Source organism: Bufo gargarizans, chromosome 3 (genome assembly GCF_014858855.1).
Source record: "Bufo gargarizans isolate SCDJY-AF-19 chromosome 3, ASM1485885v1, whole genome shotgun sequence".
NCBI classification, from domain to species: Eukaryota; Metazoa; Chordata; class Amphibia; order Anura; family Bufonidae; genus Bufo; species Bufo gargarizans.
In genome coordinates this window covers 391,867,289-391,893,766 of record NC_058082.1, presented here as the reverse complement: position 1 = coordinate 391,893,766, position 26,478 = coordinate 391,867,289, and the positions used below count along the sequence as shown (strand labels likewise).

The 26,478-nt window shown below is 41.8% G+C and overlaps 1 protein-coding gene across 1 annotated transcript in view; it reads left to right on the top strand.

Annotated features, from left to right (window-relative positions):
• The window catches only part of MYO19 (myosin XIX), an 833,713-nt gene that overhangs the window by 524,199 nt on the left and 283,036 nt on the right, over window positions 1-26,478 (top strand). Inside the window, exon 15 of the mRNA XM_044285692.1 lies at window positions 578-754. Coding sequence (XP_044141627.1) covers window positions 578-754 — 177 coding nt within the window. The remainder of the gene's footprint in view (window positions 1-577; window positions 755-26,478) is intronic.

The window sequence follows — 26,478 nt, the reverse complement described above, 5'->3', positions numbered from 1 at the left end:
AAACAGGCCCGTGGTTGAAGGGGTTAATACAGAATGCAAAGTAAAATGTCAATTAAGGGTAAAATACAAACATTTCTCACCCCATCCACTTGATCGCACAGCCGGGATCCTCTTCTTTGTTCTTCTTGAATGACCTGCAAAAGGACCTTCTATCTTCATTCAGCAGGACCTGTGTTGACGTCACCATGCTCACCACATGGTGAGTGCAATGATGTCATCGAAGGTCCTTTTGCAGGTCCTTCAAGAAGAACAAAGAAGAGGATCCAGGCTGCGCGATCAAATGGGTGAGGTAAGTAATGTTTTATTTTTATTTTTTTACCCTCAATTCACATTTGACTTTTTATTCAGTATTAAAGAATGCTATTATTTTCCATTATCACCATGTTATAATGGAAAATAATAAAATCTTCAGAACCCCAAACCTGCGCAATAAAAACTGGACTAGCTAGTGATATAATTATGTCTCTCAGATGCAGTCACACACTGTTTGGCTCCTCAGCTGTACTTCATAGTTTTTGTCAGTGACTACATCTTGGCTATCTATGACATGTTTTTTTTTTTTTTTTTTTTTAAACAGGAATGTCGTTTAAATAGATCTTCAGATTCCATCCAGCTCCAGTCTCGGTTTGAAGTAAATCTTTCCCACAATGTGTGCTTCAGCCGAGACACCTTCAGTAAAAAGCCCAACTTTGTTATATCGCACTACGCTGGAAAAGTGATATATCAGATTGAAGAAATGGTAGAAAAAAATAAGGTAAATTTAGAGCTATAATTTTAGGCATTGCTGTAAATTAAGAATGCTTTAAAAATAACTGTTAGTATTAATATGTTTATCAATTTATAAAATGCTAAGTGAATGGACAAAAGAGAAATCTAAATCAAATTCCAAATGAGAGAGACCTCACTAACTCCCCCAATTCCCCTCAGCTTTTTAATCTTGTTCCATACTTTGGTAATAAGCCATATCAAAGGTGAAATAAGCTCCGAGTTTTGTAACCCTGCCCCCTCCAAAAACCACATTAAGTCCCTCTTACCTATTTGGTGCAGTAACATCTGACTAGACATATCCGCCAGCCTATAATCCAACCATCCCTTAAGATGCTGACACTGTGCTGCAAGATTATAAATCCATGGATTGGGTACCGCCAAACCCCCCTTTGTTTTAGGAAGCTGCAATGTCTCCAATTTGATTCTGGGTTGACCTCCTCTCCATATTAAATCTCTAAATATCGCATTTATTTTATGAAACCTGTCCATAGGCAACCAGACCGAGGCATTGTGAAGTATGTACAACAACTGCGGCATCATTATCGTCTTAATGAGGTTTACTCTGCCCACTACAGAAAGAAATAGTTTACACCACGCCTTGACCTTCAATCTGAGTCTCGACAACAGAGGAGACAGATTAAGCTCCTCAAATTCTGCACTCCTTGGCGAAATATGAATTCCTAGATATTTTCCCACCTGTGAAATATTATTAGTACAGACCATGGCAGACACCTCCTGACCATCAATAGGCATCAATGCCGTCTTCTGCCAATTTATAAGTCCCATAAGACCCCTAAACTTGTGTAAAAGTGACATTGTTGCGGCTAGGGAGGCACTCATATCCCCCAAGAACAAATGAGTATCATCCGCATACAGCGCAATTTTATTATGTAACCGACTATAGTGAAAACCCTTTATATGTGGCGATTTACGCACCGCTGCTGCAAACGGTTCTACGGCTATCACAAATGACAGCGGCAATAGTGGGCAGCCCTGCCTAGTTCCTCTAGTCATTCGAATGTAATTGGACACTCCCCCATTAGCGTTTATTCTTGCCTTTGGATTGAAGAATAAAACCTGCACCCACTGAATAAATAAAGGCCCAAATCCCATACATTTCAGCGTACCCCAGAGATATCCCCACTCTACTTAAATCCTGAAGGAAAAGTTCCTGACAGAAAAATGAACAATGTAATAACTTGCGGCCTCTTCAGGGCTTCCTGCCGAACTACGTAGATGCTTCCTCTCCGATCTCTACTGCTCAGTCGACCTTGTTCTGTTCTTTCAGCTGACTTTCATGACAATCCTGCCAGTTTGCCGCCTCTTCTGGATCCTCAAAGAATCTGGCAAATCCCATGGCCACCACTCTCAGCTTGGCCGGAAACAACCTAGAGTATTGGACCTGCAAATTTCTAAGTCTCCTTTTAACATCCAGGAAACTCATCTGTCTCTTCTGGACTTCAGCAGCGTAATCTAGAAATATGGAAAGCCTTACTCCATTTATGGCCAGATCAGCATGCTCCCAAGAATGTCTTATTATGTTATTTCTATATTTAAAGTGCAATATTTTAGCAATGATGGGTCTCGTAGTCTACCAGGAGGTAGAGGTCTTGTGGGCACCCGGTGGGCTCTTTCCACAGCATATAACGGGGACAGTCCTTTGTCCTGAAATGTTCCATGTATCCACTTTTCTATATATTCTGTGGCATTCGCCTCTCTGTTTTTTCAGGTACCCCCACTATTCTTATATTGTTGCTGTGAGATCTGTTTTCTAAATCATCCGCCTTGGCAAATAGGTCAGGGATATCTCTCGCAGTTGATTTAGCTGCCATTTTGAGAGGCCACACTTCATCCTCTATTGCTGACACTATCATTCCTTATTAGGGAATGTCTTCAGACTGCCGACCTGAAAATGAAGGACTTTAAGAGTTGTGTTGCAGCTAGCTACTGCCTTCATAATATCTTTAAGAGTCGGCTCTTGTTCACTGGGGTTAGGAGAGTCCGCTTTCCCCTGTGTCTGCACCTCTTGTGCAGGGAACTGGTGTACCTTTTTAGCTTCTCCCTCCTCATCTGAGGAACGATCTTTATGTTCATAGGAGGACCCGGTCTCAGCTGCTTTGCTTTGTGACCAGTCTCTTACCTTCTCCGACTCTCTGGAGAATCTACTAAGGTGCCCTACTGCACTCCGACTCACTCCCTCAAGCTGCTTCTCGTCCCCCTCCACTGCGGCGCTATTTTGACCGCTCTCCACTCTGTCCGAGCGCCTGCTGCTCTTCACTTTCTTGGGCATCTTGAACGTTCCGGAGGTATTTCAGAGGATGCCTCTCTCCCTCGGACTTCTTTCAATTCGCCCACATCTGGCCAACTGTGCCTGGCAGAAGTTTGGAGCAGGATAATGGCAGGAGCGCACAGAGACGCGTCTCACACCATGCTATGGCAGGCCAAGCCCCCCGGGAGGCCATATCTTTCTTTACACTGAAGATAGTTCTCAATGTCATGGCCTAAATGTTTGTGGTCGTCCTGCTGCAGAATAAATTTGGAGGCAGTCCTGATGGTATTGCATGAAGGATGAGTGTCTACCTGAATTTCTCAACATTGGGTACACTGTTAATTGTGCCCAAATCCCCAACTTTTCTTGCTGAAAGCAGCCTTAAACTTGCAAAGAACATCCACCATGATTCACTGTTGGCTCTAGATACTCATAATTCCACCACTTTCAGCAAACAACCTGGCTTCCTGTTACAGCCGAATTTTTCAGATTCATTAGTTCAGATACATCTACAGGCTGTAAATATCTGTATGTACACATATAAAGTCCACTGTGATATTGTACTTATATACATACAGTACACGGTCTGCAATGCACAGGCACCAGCGTTGTGAACCCCATGTGAAGCTCTAAGGACCTGTCCTGCTGGAGCACCCCAGAGAGGTTCACTATTGATGACTTGTGTAAGGAAAGACTGTATTTGGACTGCCGTGAGGAGTAGGTTCAGGGGAAGGCTAGGGATCCCATGAATAGCTGTGATGGTGTTGATAGTAGTGGCACTAACAGTGTGGCAAATACTGAGCTGGGTATCTGGATGGGCCCAAGATGACACATCACAGTCTTATAAAAGTGAGGTGTAGGGTAAGGAATATAGCATTGATTGTTGGACAGCACCTGGGAGGTGGATTAGGTGCTGAGAAGGGTGATGGCAGCAGCAATAAAAAGCAGAGGCAGCATAGAGCCAGAACCTCCCAAAAAACTGTTTTGACCAGATCTGCTTCTGTTATGATTTTGTCATGGAGGAGTGGAAGAGGATTCCAATGGCAGCCTGTGAAGCTCTAGTAATCTCCATGCCCAAGAGAGTTAAGGCAGTGCTGGAAAATAATGGTGGCCATATAAAATATTTACACTTTGGGCACTCACTTTTGTTGCCGGCAGTTTAGACACCAATGGCTGTGTTAAATTATTTTAAGGGCACACCAAATTTACTGTTATACAAACTGTACACTGACTACTTTACATTGTATTAAAGTGTCATATCTTCAGTGTTATCCCGTGAAAAGGTATAATAAAATATTAACAAAAATGTAAGAAGTGTACTCACTTTTGGTAGATACTTGTACTCAAAGAGAAGCTAAGACTTTAATATTTACAGATACAGTCTTTATTAATATATCATAATTTATTTAACAGAATCATTGATCACTCAACAAATTTTCCAAAGAAGCAAAAGTGGCTAGGTAGTGATGGTTCTCTTGGAGGTGGCATTTCTATTATTTATAAGGGACTGATTTCATTAAGGGCTAGGAATAAGACTCTGAGTTGTATTGGACCACTAAATCGACAGAACTTTTGTGTAAATTACAATTAAGATGGACTATAACACCACCTAAAATTCACAGAATGAACTCAAACTGTAGCAATCGGTGCTGGCGCAATTCTGGAGCTGTAGGTTCCTTGATACATATCTTGTAGTCTTGCCAGAAACTAAAATAGTACTGGAAACATATATCCATATTGATCTTAGACATCTGCCAAACCAATTTCTCCCTGAGGCTACATTCACACCACCGTAGTGTTTTGCGGGTCCACAAAACATAGATACCGGACTGTTTGTGTTCCGCAATAGGGGACTGCACATGCCGCCACTATCATAGAAAGTGACTATTCTTGTCCGCAATTGTGGGGCCATGGAACCGAAATACTGATGCGGACAGCACAGGCCCATTTAAATTAATGTGTCCATACCCGTTCTGCAAAATTGCGGAATGGATGCGGATTCATTCATACGTTCGTGTGAATGTAGCCTAAGGCCGTATTTGGCCCTCCTGGATATTGGTCTGCAGGGTATTAGGCCAAAGTATAGGTGGATAGTAGAGAAGATTCTCATTGCAGCTAGGGCTCTAATAGCGATTAAGTGGAAGAGGCAGAATAGCCCCACACCAGAAGAAGTTTTAGAAAAAGTGAATAACTTTAACCAGATTGATGTATATCTAGACCAAAAGCATTTATGTTTTGTAAAAAAAAAGTTACAACATAAGTGGAGTCCATGGCAAGTACAGTACAAGGATTCTCTACATAATCTTTTTTCTTCTTTTTTTCTTTTCCCATGCCCTCTCGCTAGGACTCTGCTCCTGTCTAATGTCCCCTGAAGGCCTCCGCCTTTTTTTTGTTCAAGGAGGTATCATTTTATGTAAAGCAATTTGTTAGTGATTAGCACTGTGTAATTAGGTCTGATGTCTCCATGGGCACGATATTCCCATGTTTATGGTACCATGTACAGGTATTATATATAATAAAGAGACTATAAATAGATTTAAAAGAAAAAAAGAATACCTACTGATAGGAATTTACATTGACTATAATGTTACCCTGGATCCATTGAGAGATGGCTTGCAAACAACAGCATCGCACAGCCATTCCCTTCAATACTGGGCTGAGGCATATGGTCTTTGGGAAGTATGGAGCCATCCCACATTGATACAATTCTCCTGCCATTCTGCTTCAGCTAGATCTTTGTTAAGAATAAACTTTTTCTCTTTTTCTAGTAAAGATCTTCTACCATATGTCAAAGCTAGTGGTTACCTGTCTAGAGGGATATCAGATCATGCTATTTTATTAGTAATTGTGGCATCTGAACTCACTTTAGCTAGATGTGCTCCCAGTTCCAAGCCAGTGCCATCAGGAAATGGCTAATTACTGGGCCGATAATGAGAACCATTAGTAGAATGGAACTCTCTTGAGGCAGAGATGCAAGAGGTACTCATCCATGCCATAGAAACTCATATAGCTAACGTAGCACTAGGACTAGAATAGAAGTGAATGTTTTTGAGAAACAAACTAGTTTTCTGAATTACCAGACTGATGGGTCTAGAGATGAATGGCTCGAGGCGCAGAGGATGATCTTTTCGAATATGCCCAAAAATAGTTGTTGTCCCAAAAACAATACATTTTCTCAGAAGGAGATAAGAATGTCAGAACCTTTAGTATATTAAGCCAGATCTGAATCTCATAAAACTGTGGTTGTGAATATTTTAATAAGTCAGAGAACTATTGTCACAGAGCCCAAGGAAATATGTGAATATTTCTCCTTATTATTCCGGGCTGCATGCTTCTAGGGTCTTGTGTACAAGGGAGGAGCTAGTATATTTTTTTTTATGGCCTAGCGGTTACGACCCTGGCAGAGGACAGCCAAGTCTTGGCTTCTCCGATTACTGCTTTTAAAATTGAGACTGCTATTTCTTCTTTGGCTGTGGGAAAGACATCTAGTCCAGATGGCTTCCCAGCTGAATGATATACGGTAAATTAAATGCCAAGGCCCATGAAGCTAGGCTGCTCAATGTATTTGAGTACACATTTGAACATCAGTCTTTAACCCTATCTTTCTCTGAAGCCACTATTGTGGTGTTACATAAGTCGGGTAAGCCTCTTGACTAATGTAGCTTTTACATGCCTATTTTGCTTATAAATTTGGATGCTAAGATACTGGTGAAGGTTCTTGCATGAAGTTGTGAGAGATGATTCTTTCTGTAATAGGAACTGACTAGTCAGGTTTTATGCCAGAGAAGACTACAGATATAAATCTTAGGAGAATATTTACTAATCTGCAGGTTCGGCATAATAATTCTGGATTGAGGGTGCTAGCTTCCCTGGATAACAAAAAAGCCTTTGATTCTATTGAATGGGAAGTTATGTAGGAGACCTTATGACGAAAGGTCTTTCCGTAGGGTTATCTTTGTTGGTTGTGCTTATTATATTTGTCTCCTATTCTGCGAATTAGAATTAATGTTTACACCTCAGCTCCTTTCCCCCTATGCCAAGGAACTAGGCAAGGATGTCCATTATCTCCACTGCTCTTTCCCCTGGTTATGGAAACCTTTTCAATATTAATAATAATCATAAAATAGAGGGATGGGATGTAGCAGGTATTTTTGAAAAGTCCCTTTATGCAGATGATATGCTGATACATTTAGCTGATCCGAACGATTCTTTGGACGAGCTCCTAGTCATGGATGATATTTACGGTAGATTCTCAGGTCTTTGTGTCAGTTGGAGCAAATAATTTTTTCTTATTTCATTGATTATCTAGATTCATTCACTATCAATGTCCGACTGATGTGCTTAGGGACCACCATTAAAACTCTTTCTGGAGACACACTGTATTGTAACATACAAATTAGGTGTCGACCGGTTTTACTGATATTATCGGCCGATATTCAGGATTTTCAAAGTTATCTGCTGTCTGCGCGATCCATGTTCCCTCAGCAGCACAGGGAAGAATGAAGCAGTGTCTCCCTCCCTCCTGTTGCCACCAATGAGAAGAGGAGGGGAGGGGCTGTGGCCACTGCGCCACCAATGATGTTAACTCGCTCATTCATTCAAATTCAACAGGAGGCGGGAGCTGGCTGCAGAATCATATAGCCGCACCTAACCTCTATGACAAGTAGCTGCGATCCGCAGCAGTTAACCCCTGCCGCACCTGAGGGCTTAACTGCCGCGGATCGCAGCTACCGCTGATAGAGGTCGGTTGCGGCTATATGATTCTGCAGCTAGCATCCGCCTCCTGTATTAGAATTAATGGGCGAGTTATCCTCATTTGTCGCGCAGTGCGCCCCCCCAACCACAGTATTAACCTCTTCCGGACACAGGGCGTATAGGTATGCACCGGTTTCCCAGTACTTAAGGACACAGGGCGTACCTGTACGCCATGTGTATTTCCGATAACCGCCGCGCGGTGGGCGGTGATCGGAACCCGGTGCCTGCTCAAATCATCGAGCAGGCACCTTTGCTAAATGCCCGGGGGAAATCCTGTGACCCTCCCGTGTCGGAGATCGCCGCAGATCAATTTAGACCTGCGGTTTGCGTCTTTTTACGGTGCGTGCCATCGGGTCCCCCTGCGCCTGTAGGGGGAACCCGATGCCTTCCTGAGGCATTGGCGCTGCCTTCCTGTGGCGAACCTGTGAGATCCAGCCCCCTAGATTTCACAGGCCGGAAGCTGTATGAGTAATACTCACTGTATTACTCATGCAGCCAATGCATTCCAATACAGAAGTATTGGAATGCATTGTAAAGGATTAGTCCCGCAAAAGTTGAAGTCCCAAAGTGGTACAAAAAATAAAGTGAAAACAAACTTGAAAAAATAAAGTTTCCCCCCCAAAAAAATAAAAAATAGGGGGGTGGGGGAAGTTGACATATTAGCTATCGCCACGTCCGTATCGACCGGCTCTATAAACATATCACATGACCTAACCCCTCAGATGAACACCATAAAAAATAAAAACTGTGCTGAATAAAGCATTTTTTGTCACCTTACATCACAAAAAGTGTAATAGCAAGCGATCAAAAAGTCATATGCAGCCCAAAACAATGCCAATCAAACCGTCATCTCATCCTGCAACAAATGAGACCCTACCTAAGAAAATCGCCCAAAAACTGAAAAAAAATATGGCTTTCAGAATATGGAGACAGTAAAACAGGATTTTTTTGTTGTTTCAAAAATGATATTATTGTGCAAAACTTACATAAATAAAAAAAAGTATACATATTAGGTATCGCCGCTTCCGCATCGCCCGGCTCTATAAAAATATCACATGACCTAACCCCTCAGGTGAACACCATAAAAAAATTAAAAACTGTGCTAAATAAACAATTTTTTGTCCCCTTACAACACAAAAAGTGTAATAGCAAGCGATCAAAAAGTCATATGCACCCCAAAATAGTGCCAATCAAACCGTCATCTCATCCTGCAAAAATCATACCCTACCCAAGATAATCAACCAAAAACTGAAAAACTGAAAAAACTATAGCTTTCAGACTATGGAAACACTAAAACATATCACAAAAATATCACAAAAATGAAATCATTGTTTAAAACTTAACATAAATGAAAAAATATATACATATTAGGTATTGCCGCTTCCGTGACAACCTCGTCTATAAAAATGCCACATGGTCTAACCTGTCAGATGAATGTTGTAAATAAAAAATAAAAACGATGCCAAAACAGCTATTTCTTGTTACCTTGCCTCACCAAAAGTGTAATATAGAGCAACCAAAAATCATATGTACCCTAAAATAGTACCAACAAAACTGCCACCCTATCGCGTAGTTTCTAAAATGGGGTCACTTTTATGGAATTTCTACTCTAGCGGTGCATCAGGGGGGCTTCAAATGGGACATGGTGTCAAAAAACCAGTCCAGCAAAATTTGCCTTCTAAAAACCATATGGCATTCCTTTCCTTCTGTGCCCTGCCGTGTGCCCGTACAGCGGTTTACGACCACATATGGGGTGTTTCTGTAAACTACTGAATCAGAACCATAAATATTGAGTTTGGTTTGGCTGTTAACCCATGCTTTTTAACTGGAAATTTTTAAATGGTATCTCTATTTTCCATTGATTCTTGTAGAACATCTAAAGGGTTAACGACGTTTGTAAAATCAGTTTTGAATACCTTGAGGGGTGTAGTTTCTAGAATGGGGTCATTTTTGGGTGGTTTCTATTATGTAAGCCTCACAAAGTGACTTCAGATCTGAACTGGTCCTTTTAAAAGTGGGTTTTTGCAAATTTCTGAAAAATTTCAAGATTTGCTTCTAAACTTCTAAGGCTTGTAACATCCCCAAAAAATAAAATGTCATTCCCAAAATGATCCAAACATGAAGTAGACATACGGGGAATGTAAAGTAATAACTATTTTTGTAGGTATTACTATGTATCATAGAAGAAACAAAAAAGACCCAGGGCGTCCCATGGGAGGGTAAAGGACAATGCCCACCCAATGTAACCCGTAGTTTGTAACTCGGTACAAGCTCCCGAGTAAAATATAGAAAGAACAAGAAAATGGAGCTCATAGTACCAAAAAAGTAAACATATGCTTTATTTGAACATAGTTAAAAAGTATACATAAATAGAAAGACGAGTAAATGTTATGCCATGTAAAAAGTGAAAGAAACAGAGAAAGAGCGCCACCCTGGGATAGCACACAGGTCAGTAGTAAATATTAAAAAATAGGTCACTGAATAAATGTTGGTTACAATGACAAACCTATGACCTGGTAGCAAGGTAAAAACCAAAAATACATGGATGAGTCAGTGGTCAAAGAGCAGAACTGCACGGCAGTAAACCCAGGTTTGTTTGGGCTAATGCAATAAAGGAAGTGGATAACAAACCACCGTAGAGATCAGGTGTAGTAAAAACACCATGGAGAAAAGTGCCATGCAGAGGAGCAGAGACTCACCTAAGGAGGACCGTGTGCAAAGTTACCCAGGATGGCGCTACCCCAACGCTAGTTTCAGCGTGCCTTCGTTTACTTGTCTTTCTATTTATGTTTACTTTTTACCAATGTTTGAATAAAGCATATTTTTACTTTTTTGGTACTATGAGCTCCATTTTCTTGTTCATTCTATGTATTATAGAAGTAGAGAAATAGAAAATTTGGTATTTCCCAAATTTTGGTAAATTTTGTATTTTTTTATAAATAAAAATGAATTTTTTTTACTCCATTTTATCAGTGTCATGAAGTACAATATTAGCAGAAATAGAATGTCCCATGGCGCAAAAAACGTCCATAGGTCACCAGGATCAGGAGTACAGTATTTTATTGCAACAATACAACGCGTTTTGGGAAATCACTCCCCTTCATCAGGTACAAAGGGCTGCCTGCTTACCAAATGAAGTACAATATGTGACGAAAAACAATCTTAGAATGGCCTGGATAAGTCAAAGCGTTTTAATGTTATCACCACATAAAGTGACACTGGTCAGATTTGCAAAAACATTGGTGGTGCAGTGCGCCCCCCAAACCCCAGTATATTAAAAACATTGGTGGCACAATTCGCCCCCCCGTATTAGTCAGTGGTGGCAGTGGCCACAGGGTCCCCTTTCACCTCCTCCTCATTGGTGGTGCAGTGGCAGCTTCTGATTAGGGCCCCAGCATTGCGGGGCTCTGATCAGTTACCATGGCAGCCAGGATGCTACTGAAGCCCTGGCTGCCATAGTCAGCTCCCTGTTGCTGTGTGCAGAAAGCACAGAGCAGCAGGGAGCTTGTAAAGTCCTATTCACCCTAATAGAGCTCTATTAGGGTAAATAGGACAAGGGTTCTAGCCCTTAAGGGGGCTAATAGTAAAAATTGAAATAGAAAAAAACACAAGCACGCGCGCCTGCGCCAAATTCTAAATGTGACGGCGCAGGCGTGGGATTTTACGCGCACACAGGAGAAAGAGGATGTCGATCACCGATACAAGGGCGTGCCAAATGGTGAGAGGACAGAGCCTCTAGTTCTTTCAGCAACGCCCTACTAGCACCTCATTAGCATATTTAAAAAGTCATTATTTAGCCCTAACGGCGGCAGGCAGGGAGATATTTAAGTCATACAGTTATGTTCTGCTGACATTAGCACATCTCTAATGTCAGCCAGCTACATAACAACTTTTTGATGACAGAAGCCTTTTAAACATTATTTAAGTATTTAAGGATTGTGGTCCACAGGGAGGTAAGTAGATTTTATCAGCTTAATGTGATCCCCACTATGGAGTACATTAGCTTGAGGCTTGGGAAAGTCTGCCTCTATCACTTGTTGGACACATCAACATTTTTAATATTAGAATACTACTTAAGTTGCTGCCTGATGGCAGATTTGTCCTGCTACTATGTGTGTAACTCTCCTTTTCTATGAAAATTAATGAAAAGAATTTAAAAAAGAATACTACTTAAGTTCCTCGACTTGTACAGGGCGTGCCCAGTTACCGTATTTTCCGGCGTATAAGACGACTTTCTAACTCTAGAAATTCTTTTCAAAAGTCGTGGTCATCTTATACGCCGGGTATACTCAGATCCGATGGTATATTCTAACCCCCAGGCGTTTCCACGGTGACGGGGACGCTTGCCTGGGGTTTAGAATATACAGGGCCCCGCCGCTCACAGGAGAACATTTATAAACTGTAATCAGTAACTTTAACTTTAATCATCGCTCATCTGTTTACTAGGATACCTTACTCTCAGCTCCGGTGACAGCAGGCAGTGCGGGCGGCGCTCACTCACAGATGTCACGTGCCTGCTCCTCCCACTAGATAGCGCAGGCGCATGACGTCAGTGAGTGAGCTCCGCCCACACTGCCTGCTTTTACCGGAGCTGAGAGCAAGGTATCCTAGTAAACAGATGAGCGATGATTAAAGTTAAAGTTACCGATTACAGTTTATAAATGTACTCCTGTGAGCAACGGGGAAGGGGGAGGGGTCTGTGGATGGCACTGTTTAAGGGAGGGGGATCTGTGGATAGCACTATCATGGAGTGGATCTGTGGATGACACATATAGCATAAGATGCTATATATAGTCATCCATAGATTCCCCCCCCCCCCCATTGCAGTGTTATCCACTGATCCCCCTCCCCATAACAGTGCCATCGACAGATCCCCTCTCCCCATAACAGTGCCATCCACAGATCCCAGTCAGTTTCCTGGACTGGCGAAGATCATCTTGAAGACAGGGAGGGCTGGGCATTCAGTGGTAGTCTTATACGGCGAGTATAGCCCAAAACCTTTATTTTAAATGGAAAAGCTGGGGGTCGTCTTATACGCCCATTCGTCTTATACGGCCCTTTACATCGGTAGAGTATCAGCCAGATAATCGCTAAGGAACATTCATAGGCACGCTTGTTAGAGGTTATCTAGCGGTGTAAAAGTGCCGCCAATTACCAGATAAACGAGCCTAATAGATCATTTATGCGGACACAAAAATCGCTGTTTGCCAGCAGCAGATCGTGCTGTGTAAACATGCTCTGGTGCCAGGAAAAAATGAGTTTGTATAGGGCAGAGAGATGGCATTTGAGTTTGCTTTTCCCCATACTGTAGAGGAGATCGCTGCATGTAAATACGGCGGTCTCCTCAACAGACGAGCAGCCAATTGCTGTGAAGGAGCGCTTAAGTCTAAAGTCCCCTTTTTATATATTTGGATAGATTATTTTCTCCGTTTTTATGGTGTAAGCAATCTCCTAGGCATGCAAGTACCCTACAGGCCTGCTCAGGGAGGATTGGCACGTCCTAATTTGTACCTTTACTACATTGCAGCGCAATTGACCTATGCAGCCTGGTGGATTAGAGCCAAAGCAAGTAACCCTGTGGTGGTCTTGGAGCTGCTATGAAGAGCTGGCTTACTTAGTGTTTGTTGATAGAGCATACTCACATAAGTATTATACATTGTCCATGCGGCCAGAGTAGCATTGTGGACAACCTCTATTGATTTACATGTGTTGGAGGAGGATGGGTAGTCGTGATCTTCATATATTCCCTTGTGGTGCTACTGCAGTCTCCCTGGATTGCTGCATTTACAAGATTAGAAATTTTGGAAATTAGCCCACATTATACTCTCTCGCTGTTTCTAATTCTGTGCAAATCACGAGCAGCTTGGGGGGCCAAGCAAGACGCAGACACACACTGCGCCATCTTAGAATGAGTACATTTAATTAAAGCAGAAACTGATGATAAAATATGCCTGCTTGGTATACAAGTGTTCATACTGTCTCTTTATGTCAGACCACAGATATCTTCATAACATTCTCTACTGTACTCCTCCCTGTTTCTTCTCATATTTTTTGGAAAAATAAGCTGTTATATAAAATATTGAGGCTGTGAACTAAAATGGAGTCTATTTATTCACGGAGGACTCGCTGATAATGGTAGAGATGACTAGTTAATGTAAGTGTTGCTTGTCCAAATGTTTGTTACTGTTTTTCTTGATGGTGTATATAGTAGTGGCGGAGTTACAGATTTGGCTTGGTGTCCCTTGTTGGGCTTTTCAAAAGCTACAAGGTATGCTAATATCATGTAATAAAAAAATCATGTAATAATATTATGTAAAATGGCAGGCCTGGGGGGCCCCTTTGGAGGCCTCCAGACTGTTATGGCAACTGCTCAGCACCTCCAATTGTGTTTTATGGTTGGAGGAGTGATTGAGGACAGAGGTAGCACCCTACCTCTGTCTAACTGCTCAGATACTGCAGTCAGTATTGACTACAGCATCTGAAATGTTTAATGCTCCCTGTGCAGCTGCAGGGTGCAAATAGAGGTTAATAGTAGAATACAGCCTGTGAGTTTTAGCCCAATTTTTTTTTTAAGTTTTTCCTAACTTGCCTTTCCCGATTAGCTGCTGATCCCATTGTGTCTGAGCCTTCATATTCATTACTAAGAAACTTTTTTTTATTATTGAAATAGTCTATCTTTGAAAATATAAAAAATAGATTTTCTCCTTATAATTAATACAAATTTTGAGGGAAAAAAATTGTAATCAAGGTGAAAAGATCTTCCAGTTATCTAAAGTTATACAAGGTAGGGAATCACTATTAGATAGGTGTGGTGCTATCAATGGGACCCCCACCGATCATGAGAACGTGGAGCCACCTGAAATAAACAGAACGGTTGGTTTGTCATCTTTGCATTTGCTCCATTCATTCCTTTGGGAGTTCTGTAGAGTCCCCTACCAATCTAATATTTATATTGTATCCGGTGGATATTGGCTGAACTGACCATTATTATCTAATGTGTGTTGATGCCTTCTGATTCTTCTCCAGATGCCGGTATTGTAGGAGATACAAATGGTGAACTTAAATGCCTAAGGGTGCACTCACACGCTGTAAATTTTAATGCAGGAATTTCTGAGACAGAAAATCAGTTCCATTCACCTGACTAAAGCTTGCAGAAACTTATTTTAAGTTACGAAAATTTGTCACAAAATTCACAGCGTATGAATGCACCTTGATCCTTTTCTTAGGGGTTTACAGTGGTGCTTGAAGGCTTGTGAGCACTTCAGATATCCATACAAGTCCTAAAATGAAAATAACCAAATTAAATAAGTTAGAAATATTAGATTTGGTCATTTATTTATTGAGGAAAATAATCCAATATGTCTGTGTGTGGCAAAAGTATGTGAATCTTTAGGATTAGCAGGTAATTTGAAGGTAAAATTAGAGTCAGGTGTTTTCAGTCAATGAGATGACCAAAAGACATGGTTCTTTAAATAATAGGGATCTTCACAAAACATGTTTGTAGAAATGTATCATGGCACAAACAAGATTTCTGAGAACTTCAGAAGACACAGTTGATGCTCTTCAAACTGGAAAAAAAAAAAAACATCTCTAAAGAGTTTAGATTCCATCAATCCACAGACAGATTGTGTACAAATGGAGGAAATGTAATGCTTTTATTACGCTCTTGTGTTTATTACTCTCCCCTCCACTGACCTGCTCACAGATCACTGAAGCAGGCAGAAAAGGTGTCAGATTTGAATCTGTATCTTCCTTCAGTAGTAGCTGCATTGGTTACCTTTAAACGGAACCTGTCAGCGGCAAAACCTATCCCAAACCGCCAGCATTACCTTCAAGTAATGAAGGTAATGATGATTTTCTTACTGCATTCTGATGAGGCAGAAGTAGGAAAAACTTTCTTTTATTCCAGTCAGGCTTGAAGTCAAGAGGGCAGAGGCATCTTTGCTTGAAGTCAAGGTAACCGCGCCCCCTTCCTGACAGCCGGCTGTCAGTCACAGCGAAGGGGCAGGGAAGGAGGCGTGTTTACCTTGACTTTAACCCCTTAAGGACTCAGCCCTATTTCATCTTAAGGACTTTTTTTTTGCAAATCTGACCAGTGTCACTTTAAGTGCTGATAACTTTAAAACGCTTTGACTTAGGCCCCATGCACACGGCCGTGTTTCACTGGTTGCTATGACGCCGTGCGCTCCCTGCTGCCGCCGCAATACAGTAATACACTGGTATGATCTATACCAGTGTATTACTGTACTGTGCCGGCAGCAGGGAGCGCACAGCGTCATAGCAACCAGTGACGCCGTGCGTTCCTGCTCTCAGGAGGGATCCAGGCCGCGGTTCCACGGCCCGCACACGGCTGTGAAACACGGCCGTGTGCATGGGGCCTTATCCAGGCCATTCTGAGGTAGTTTTTTTATCACATATTGTACTTCATGACACTGGTAAAATGAAGGAAAAAAATATATATATATATATATTTTTTTTTTTTAAATTGCAAATTTACCAAAAATGTGTAAAAAAAATGGCAAATTTACAAGTTTCAATTTCTCTACTTCTATAATACATAGTAATACCTCCAAAAATAGTTATTACTTTACATTCCCCATATGTCTACTTCATGTATGGATCATTTTGGGAATGATATTTTATTTTTTGGGGATGTTACAAGGCTTAGAAGTTTAGAAGAAATTTTCAAAAACCCAATTTTTAGGGACCAGTTCAGGTCTGAAGTCACTTTGCGAGGCTTACATAATAGAAACCACCCACAAATGACTCTATTCTATAAACTACAACCCTCAAGGTATTCAAAACTGATTTTACAAACTTTGTTAACCCTTTAAGTTAAAGGTACAATTTCAAAATTTCACTTTTTTGGCAGATTTTCCATTTTTATAAATTTTATTCCAGTTACAAAGCAAGGGTTAACAGCCAAACCAAACTCAATATTTATGGCCCTGATTCTGTCGTTTATAGAAACAACCCATATGTGGTCGTAAACCGCTGTACGGGCACACGGCAGGGCGCAGAAGGAAAGGAATGCCGTACGGTTTTTAGGGAGGCAAGTTTTGCTGGACTGGCTTTTTTGACACCATGTCCCATTTGAAGCCCCCCTGACAGTGTCGGACTGGGGTACTTAGGGCCCACCAGTGTAACTGATTCTGGGGGCCCACCTTAGGGCTCCTGCACACAAACTTATTTTTTTTCCATGTCTGTCCTGTTAACTTCAATGAGGCCTCAAAAAAATAAAAATTGATTCTGTGTGCATTCCGTGTCTGTATGTCCGCATGGCCGTTCTGCAAAATTATAGAACATGTCCTATTATTGTCCACATTACAGACAAGAATAGGACTGTTCTATTAGAGGCCAGCTGTTCTGTTCCGCATAATGTGGAATGCACACACCCGGTATCCATGTTTTGTGGATCCGCAGTTTGCAGACTGCAAGACATCCAACGGTCGTGTTCATGAGCACTTACAGTGATAACAGAAATATTAAAGATGAAGTATGATGGCGGACACTCAGAACATATGCACAAACATACAGTACAGACCAAAAGTTTGGACACACCTTCTCATTCAAAGAGTTTTCTTTATTTTCATGACTATGAAAATTGTAGATTCACACTGAAGGCATCAAAACTATGAATTAACACATGTGGAATTATATACATAACAAAAAAGTGTGAAACAACTGAAAATATGTCATATTCTAGGTTCTTCAAAGTAGCCACCTTTTGCTTTGATTACTGCTTTGCACACTCTTGGCATTCTCTTGATGAGCTTCAAGAGGTAGTCACCTGAAATGGTCTTCCAACAGTCTTGAAGGAATTCCCAGAGATGCTTAGCACTTGTTGGCCCTTTTGCCTTCACTCTGCGGTCCAGGTCACCCCAAACCATCTCGATTGGGTTCAGGTCCGGTGACTGTGGAGGCCATGTCATCTGGCGCAGCACCCCATCACTCTCCTTCATGGTCAAATAGCCTTTACACAGCCTGGAGGTGTGTTTGGGGTCATTGTCCTGTTGAAAAATAATGATGGTCCAACTAAACGCAAACCGGATGGAATAGCATGCCACAGCAAGATGCTGTGGTAGCCATGCTGGTTCAGTATGCCTTCAATTTTGAATAAATCCCCAACAGTGTCACCAGCAAAGCACCTCCACACCATCACACCTCCACACCTCCTCCTCCATGCTTCACGGTGGGAACCAGGCATGTAGAGTCCATCCGTTCACCTTTTCTGCATCGCACAAAGACACGGTGGTTGGAATCAAAGATCTCAAATTTGGACTCATCAGACCAAAGCACAGATTTCCACTGGTCTAATGTCCATTCCTTGTGTTCTTTAGCCCAAACAAGTCTCTTTTGCTTGTTGCCTGTCCTTAGCAGTGGTTTCCTAGCAGATATTCTACCATGAAGGCCTGATCCACACAGTCTCTTCTTAACAGTTGTTCTAGAGATGTGTCTGTGTGACATGCACTGTTGGTTTTTGTGACTGCACTTGTGGACATTTTCAAAGTTTTCCCAATTTTTTTGACTGACTGACCTTCATTTCTTAAAAGTAATGATGGCCACTTGTTTTTCTTTACTTAGCTGCTTTTTTCTTGCCATAATACAAATTTTAACAGTCTATTCAGTAGGACTATCAGCTGTGTATCCATCTGACTTCTCCACAACGCAACTGATGGTCCCAACCCCATTTATAAGGCAAGAAATCCCACTTATTAAACCTGACAGGGCACACCTGTGAAGTGAAAACCATTTCAGATGACTACCTCTTGAAGCTCATCAAGAGAATGCCAAGAGTGTGCAAAGCAGTAATCAAAGCAACAGGTGGCTACTTTGAAGAACCTAGAATATGACATATTTTCAGTTGTTTCACACTTTTTTGTTATGTATATAGTTCCACATGTGTTAATTAGTTTTGATGCCTTCAGTGTGAATCTACAATTTTCATAGTCCTGAAAATAAAGAAAACTCTTTGAATAAGAAGGTGTGTCCAAACTTTTGGTCTGTACTTGTACATGTGGCAGAATTTACACATATACAGATATCCTGCACTTAAGGGTACTTTCACACTTGCGTTAAACTTTTCCGGTATTGAGTTAAGTCCTAGTTTTATCCTAATGCATTCTGAATGGAGAGCAATCCGTTCAGGATGTCTTCAGTTCAATCACTGTATGGTTTATAGATGGAGAAAATACCGCAGCATGCCTTTTCCGTCCAAAATTCTAGAACACTTGCCGGAATACTGGATCCGGCATTATTTTCCATTGAAATGCATTAATACCAGATCCAGCCCTAAGTGTTCCCCGAAAAACGGATGCGGTTTTGCGGTCTGTGCATGTGCAGACCTTTAAAAATGTGAAAAAGATAAATATCAGATCCGTTTTCCAGATGACAACCAGAGAGACAGATCCTGTATTGCAATGCATTTGTGAGACGGATCCACATCCGTATCCGTCTACAAATGGTATCCGTTTGCATACAGATTGCCGGATCCAGCAGGCATAGAATTGGATGGGGCGGCGTGTTTTCCTGAATGCACCCTGAATGCATCCGGACCTAATCCATGATGCTCGTGTGAAAGAGGCCTTAGTCAGAAACAAGACACATGCAGCACACACCAATCACTCATTGGACACATGTGACACACAAGACAATTATACGTGGCTCACATGCCACTGATGTATATGTCACATACTGCACATACAGCACTGATACATAGATTATATATAGCACACACCAGTCACACATAGGAAACACGCAATGCACACACCAAGACATATATGCCTATCTCTATTTAGTGTAGCACACTTAAAGGGAATCTGTCACCTGCTTTTACCATTGCCATGTTCACTAAAGTACCTTATTTCCTGCAGTCTTCTTCTTACTTCAGTTCGTTTTGTCCTTTTGATAAAAAAGTCCTTTTTATGATATGTTAATGAGGCTCCAAGGTGCCCAGAGGGGCGTTTTTTTCCTCTCTGGTGCCCAGTGACGCCCCCCTGCAGTGCCCAGCCTGCCGTAATTTGAATCCCAAGAACGCCTCCTGATCATCAAATAACCTCCCACAGCCCCGGCAAATGGTTCAGCCCCCTCCCCACGTCATCGTCTGCCTTCTAGCAATGCCCAGTCCTTCTTCCTGTCGGTGGTCAGAAATCTTGCGCAGGCGCAGTACCGCCTGCGGCCTGCTTGTTCATCAACCTCCTTAGGGCAAAAGCGCTCATGCCCAGTGAGACTTTTGAGGCTGTTGCCCTGAGGAGGTTGATGATCGCGCAGGCCGCAGGGGGTTCTGCGCCTGCGCAAGATTTCTGACCGCCGACAGGAAGAAGGACTGGGCATTGTTAGAAGGTAGACGATGATGCGGAAGGGGGCGGAACCATTTGCCGGGGCTGTGGGAGGTTATTTGATGATCAGGAGGCGTTCTTGGTATTCAGATTAAGGCGGGCTGTGCACTGCAGGGGGGCGTCACTGGGCACCAGAGAGGAAAAAAACGCCCCTCTGGGCACCTTGGAGCCTCATTAGCATATCATAAAAAGGACTTTTCTCCACCCGGCTTGTCTGGGCCTATGCAGACATACAAAATTTATCTCCTTACAAGAAAACACTTTGTAAAAAAAGACATGAAAAAGGGGTATATTAGCGGACTTCACACCACCTGTAGCAATCAATGCCATGCAGCTGCTGTTTAAAAAAATTACACTGGGTTGTCCGGGATTTTAATATTGATGGCCTATCCTCAGAAAAGGCTATCAATATCTGATCACTGAGGTTCTGACACCCTGCATCCCCTGCTGTTTTAGAGTAGCTCTACTGCTGGCGCAGCTGATCGGCAAGCCTGTTGGAGTCCCGATTATCAGATATTGATGACCTAACTGCCCACTTATATGACAAGTCTGAGGAATCACTCACTGTCATGCTCTTTGAAGTGGCAGGCAGCGGTGCTGGCTAGCGGGAAGCTGGAAAGCTGCCTGCCGCACTAATCATTATGAATGAAAATGCCAGGGGCCCACCGAGGGTTTCCCCGGCATCCCGGTCCGAGCCTGCCCCCTGTTTCACCCCTAGACTAGAAATTCCATAAAAGTGACCCCATCTAAGAAACTACACCCCTCAAGGTATTCAAAACAGATTTTACAAACGTCGTTACCCCTTTAGGTGTTCCACGAGAGTGTTTGGCAAATGGAGATGACATTTCAGAATTTCAATTTTTTTGGGCAAATTTTCCATTTTAATCCATTTTTCCCAGTAACAAAGCAAGGGTAACACCCCATATGTGGTCGTAAACAGCTGTACGGGCACACGGCAGGGCGCAGAAGGAAAGGAATGCCATACGTTTTTTTGAAGTCAGATTTTGCAGGACTGGGTTTTTGACACCATGTCCAATTTGAAGCCCCCCTGATGCACCACTTGGGTAGGGTATGATTTTTGCGGGATGAGATGATGGTTTTATTGGCACTATTTTGGAGTGCGTGTGACTTTTTGATCGCTTGCTATTACACTTTTGTGATGTAAGGTGACAAAAAATGGTTTATTTAGCACAGTTTTTATTTTAAATTTTTTACGGTGTTCATCTGAGGGGTTAGGTCATGTGATATTTTTATAGAGCCGGTATCGATATGAACGCGGCGATACCTAATATGTATACTTTTTTTATTTATGTAAGTTTTACACAATAATAGAATTTTTTTTAACAAAAAAAAGAATCCTGTTTTAGTGTCCCCATATTCTGAGAGCCATAGTTTTTTTTAGTTTTTGGGTGATTATCTTAGGTAGGGTCTCATTTTTTGCAGGATGAGATGACTGTTTGGCACTATTTTGGGGTGCATATGACTTTTTGACCGCTTGCTATTACACTTTTTGTGATGTAAGGTGATATTTTTATAGAGCCAGTCGATACGAACGTGGCGATACCGAATATGTATAATTTTTTTAAATTTATGTAAGTTTTACACAATAACATAAAAAAATCCTGTTTTAGTGTCACCATATTCTGAGCCATATTTTTTTTATTTTTTGGTCGATTGTCTCAGGTAGGGGCTCATTTTTTGCACGATGAGGTGACTGTTAGATTGGTACTATTTTTTTGGGCAAACGCCTTTTTGATCGCTTGCTGTTGTACTTTTTGTGATGTAAGGTGACAAAAATGTTTTTTTTTAGCACTGTTTTTATTTTTTACGGTGTTCATCTGAGGGGTAAGGTCATGTGATACGCGGCGATACCTAATATGTATACTTTTTTTCCCCCCTATTTTTTACCATTTCTTTTTTTACTTTATTTGTGGAAAATGCCGTTTTTGTTTATTTTTACTTGAAACTTTAATTTTTGGTGGGGAAAACTTTATTTTTTTTAACTTTTATTTTTTTACTTTATTTTTTGTCCCCCTTTGGGACTTAAACTTTGGGGGGTATATTCCTTTACAATGCATTCCAATACTTCTGTATTGGAATGCATTGGCTGTATGAGTAATACTGTGTGTATTACTCATACCGCTTCCGGGGCCTGTTAGATCCAGGGGGCTGGATCTCCCAGGCTATTCACTGGAAGGCAGAGCGCGATGGCTTCATTAGATATCGCGCTGCCTTCCATGCCATCGGGTCCCCCCCACAGCCGCATGGGGACCTGATGGCACCACCGCACAGCCGCCACTACAGCATTTAAAGCCACAAACCAAAGGTCTGAATTGACCTGCGGTTTGCACCGATTCGGGGGTGTCACATGACCCCCCCAGAGTTGTGACAGGATGCCCGCTGAATAATTTCAGCGGGCATCCTGTCACAATTAACCCCCGCCGGTACGTCATGGGTCCTTAAGGACTCGGGACACATGCCGTATCGGTATGCCATGCGTCCCTAAAGGGTTAAGCAAAGAGGCCACTGCCCCCTTGACTTCAAGCCTGGCTGGAAAATAGCACGGACGGGGGTTAAAAGATTTTTCATACTTCTGCCATACAGAATGCAGTAAGAAAATCATCATTCGAAACTTACTGCCGGCTACTTAAAGGTACTGCTGGCGGTTTGGGATGGGTTTTCCTGCTGACAGGTTCCCTTTAAGTGGATCCAGTATGTTGCCTGGTAACTCCACTGATTCTTCTCGCAAGTCTGCAGAGCCCCCAGCCTGGTACTCTTTCTCCTCTTTATATGTGGAGATGTATTTGACTGTTTCACCTTATGGGCCAAGTGTTTTTGTGTTCCGTACTGCTCTCTTGCTTGGACTATTATCTTAATGGCACAAAACTTCAGGGCCCAGTGTGAATAAATCTATACTCCTGGCCCTGTCAATCAAAGTGGTAGGGACGCATGCAGCCAGCAAGGAAGATGAGCGGAGTCGCAGGGTGCAATACAACGCAATGATCACACACTTGCTGCATCTGGGGGTTAATTTGCATAACATAAATTAGCAGTACATATGGATATGCTATATACATAATTTATAATTATTATGGCTATGCTATTATATTGTAATATCTGTTTTATCGCTGGCAACATTTATTTTTTCATGTTATTAGAGATGAGCGAGTTTCTGCTTATGAAATTCGGTCACACTTAATTTGTTGGTAAAAGGTGAATTGCGTTATGGATTCCGTTACCACTCATAACTCCCCAGCATAACGTGAATCGGAAGGATCAGTTTTACAGCCCATAGACTTCTATTATTTTGGAATGCCTCTAAATGCATTCCATCATAGAATTGAATATGCATTCCATAATTGAAATACATATTTCCGTTCTGCGGCCATTACCTTAAGCAATTTTCAGCCCAGTGGCCATCTTGCACAGACGCATTGCTCTGTATGGCATACCGAGAGCCCGCATACCTCCCTAGACAACATGTTTACACAGGTGATTATATTTTGTCTATATTTATACTATTCTAGCATTTTTGATCAGTGTATTTATAGATTAATCACACGTACAGGTTTCTCACCCCTGAGGAAGCTGGGTATTCCCGGCGATACGCATGGGGCATTTTTCTTGACAATGCTTGCCTTTTAGTTTGGGGCTTATTGCATTAGCAGTTATTATCCTATATTCATTAATGTTGCTTTATCATTATAATTCTGTTATTTGATTAGATTTTGTACCATCCCTGACTTCACATGCTTGGTTCTTATTTGTGTACTATGGTGAGCTTTTTGTTTGTACCCGGTTTTATCCATACCAGCACACTTTCTTTTGTATACAATTTTTAATGTATGTGTTTTTCTTTAACAATAACATTTTATTTTTTATTTTATATAATTGGAGTTGCAGTCTTATGGCGGTTTTCTTGGTTCTGGATATTTATGCTGACAAGCATGGATATACAAAGGCTGATGGTTTTACTTACTGGAAATTTGAAAGCTTCCTCTTATTCCTTTAAAACAACCTCTGTGGCTAGATCTCTCAGACTATGGTTGGGGCATTTGGAGACTTACTGAACAAAACTCCCAGATGCTATCCCTGCTTTGACTAATGTGGTAGTCTTTATTTTAGACATCTCGGCGGCTATCACGCTTTTTGGTTTGGTAGAGAAAGACTCAAAGGGTTTCCTGTTACCAGTGTTTCTAAGCAGAATAGGTTCTTTAATCAGAGAAAAGGGGAAAAACAAAGGGGGAGATTCATCAAAACTGATGTAAAGGAAAACTACATAGGTGCCCATAGCCAATCAGTTTCATTCTAACTCTGAAAAAAATGGAATCTGATTGATTGCTATGGGCAACTAAGCCAGTTTCCCTTTGCACCAATTTTGATAAATCTCCAGCAAAGAATTTAAAGGGGTTCTGCACTTTCATTTAATTGATGATCGGCGGGAGTCCGACACCCGGGACCCCCGCCGGTCAGCTGTTTGAGAAGGCAGCGGCACTCCAGCAGCGCCACGGCTGTCTCACTGTTTGCCGCCGACCCACTGACGTCACGACTAATATCAACTAGCGTGGGCGCGGCTAAGCTCCATTCAAGTGAACAAAGCTTAGCCCCGCCCACGCTAGTTGATACTAGTCGTGACGTCAGTGGGCCGGCGATAAACAGTGAGAAGGCCGCGGCGCTGCTGGAGCACAGATGTCTGAATCAGAGAGTCAGCCCTGTGTCCTTAAGGAGTTAAAGTCCAATACACCCCATAACAGTATCAATGAAATGTACAGATCTCCCTGCAAAAAATAAACGCGCACATAGCTTTAAACACATAACTGCAAAAAGGTTATAGAGGTCAGAATATGGCAACAAAAAAATAAAACTGATTTTTTTCAAACATTTTTATTATATCAGTATCAAAACTGAAGAAAAATTATACATACAGTCAAGTCCATAAATATTGGGTCATTAACACAATTCCAACATTTTTGGCTCTATACACTACCACAATTGAACAATATGTGCTTTAACTGCAGACTGTCAGCTTTAATTTGAGGGTATTTACATCCAAATCAGGTGAACGGTGTAGGAATTACAACAGTTTGCATATGTGCCTACCACTTGTTACGGGACGAGAAGTAATGGGACACTTGGCTTCTCAGCCGTTCCATGGCCAGGTGTGTGTTATTCCCTCATTATCCCAATTACAATGAGCAGATAAAAGGTCCAGAGTTAATTTCAAGTGTGCTATTTGCATTTGGAATCTGTTGCTGTCAACTCTCAAGATGAGATCTAAAACGCTGTCACTATCAGTGAAGCAAGCCATCATTAGGCTGATAAAAAAGAAGGAATGCATCGGTGAGCTCAGCAACATCAAAAGCCCCGAAGACCATGGAAAACAACTGTGGTGGATGACTGAAGAATTATTTCCCTGGTGAAGAAAACACCCTTCACAACAGTTGGCCAGATCAAGAACAGTCTCCAGGAGGTGTACAGGTCCTTCTAAAAAAATTAGCATATTGTGATAAAGTTCATTATTTTCTGTAATGTACTGATAAACATTAGACTTTCATATATTTTAGATTCATTACAAACAACTGAAGTAGTTCAAGCCTTTTATTGTTTTAATATTGATGATTTTGGCATACAGCTCATGAAAAACCAAAATTCCTATCTAAAAAAATTAGCATATTTCATCCGACCAATAAAAGAAAAGTGTTTTTAATACAAAAAAAGTCAACCTTCAAATAATTATGTTCAGTTATGCACTCAATACTTGATCGGGAATCCTTTTGCAGAAATGACTGCTTCAATGTGGCGTGGCATGGAGGCAATCAGCCTGTGGCACTGCTGAGGTGTTATGGAGGCCCAGGATGCTTCGATAGCGGCCTTAAGCTCATTCAGAGTGTTGGGTCTTGCGTCTCTCAACTTTCTCTTCCTAATATCCCACAGATTCTCTATGGGGTTCAGGTCAGGAGAGTTGGCAGGCCAATTGAGCACAGTAATACCATGGTGCTGAAAAATGAAATCTTCATCTCCATAAAGCTTTTCAGCAGATGGACGCATGAAGTGCTCCAAAATCTCCTGATAGCTAGCTGCATTGACCCTGCCCTTGATAAAACACAGTGGACCAACACCAGCAGCTGACATGGCACCCCAGACCATCACTGACTGTGGGTACTTGACACTGGACTTCAGGCATTTCCCTCTCCCCAGTCTTCCTCCAGACTCTGGCACCTTGATTTCCGAATGACATGCAAAATTTGCTTTCATCCGAAAAAAGTACTTTGGACCACTGAGCAACAGTCCAGTGCTGCTTCTCTGTAGCCCAGGTCAGGCGCTTCTGCCGCTGTTTCTGGTTCAAAA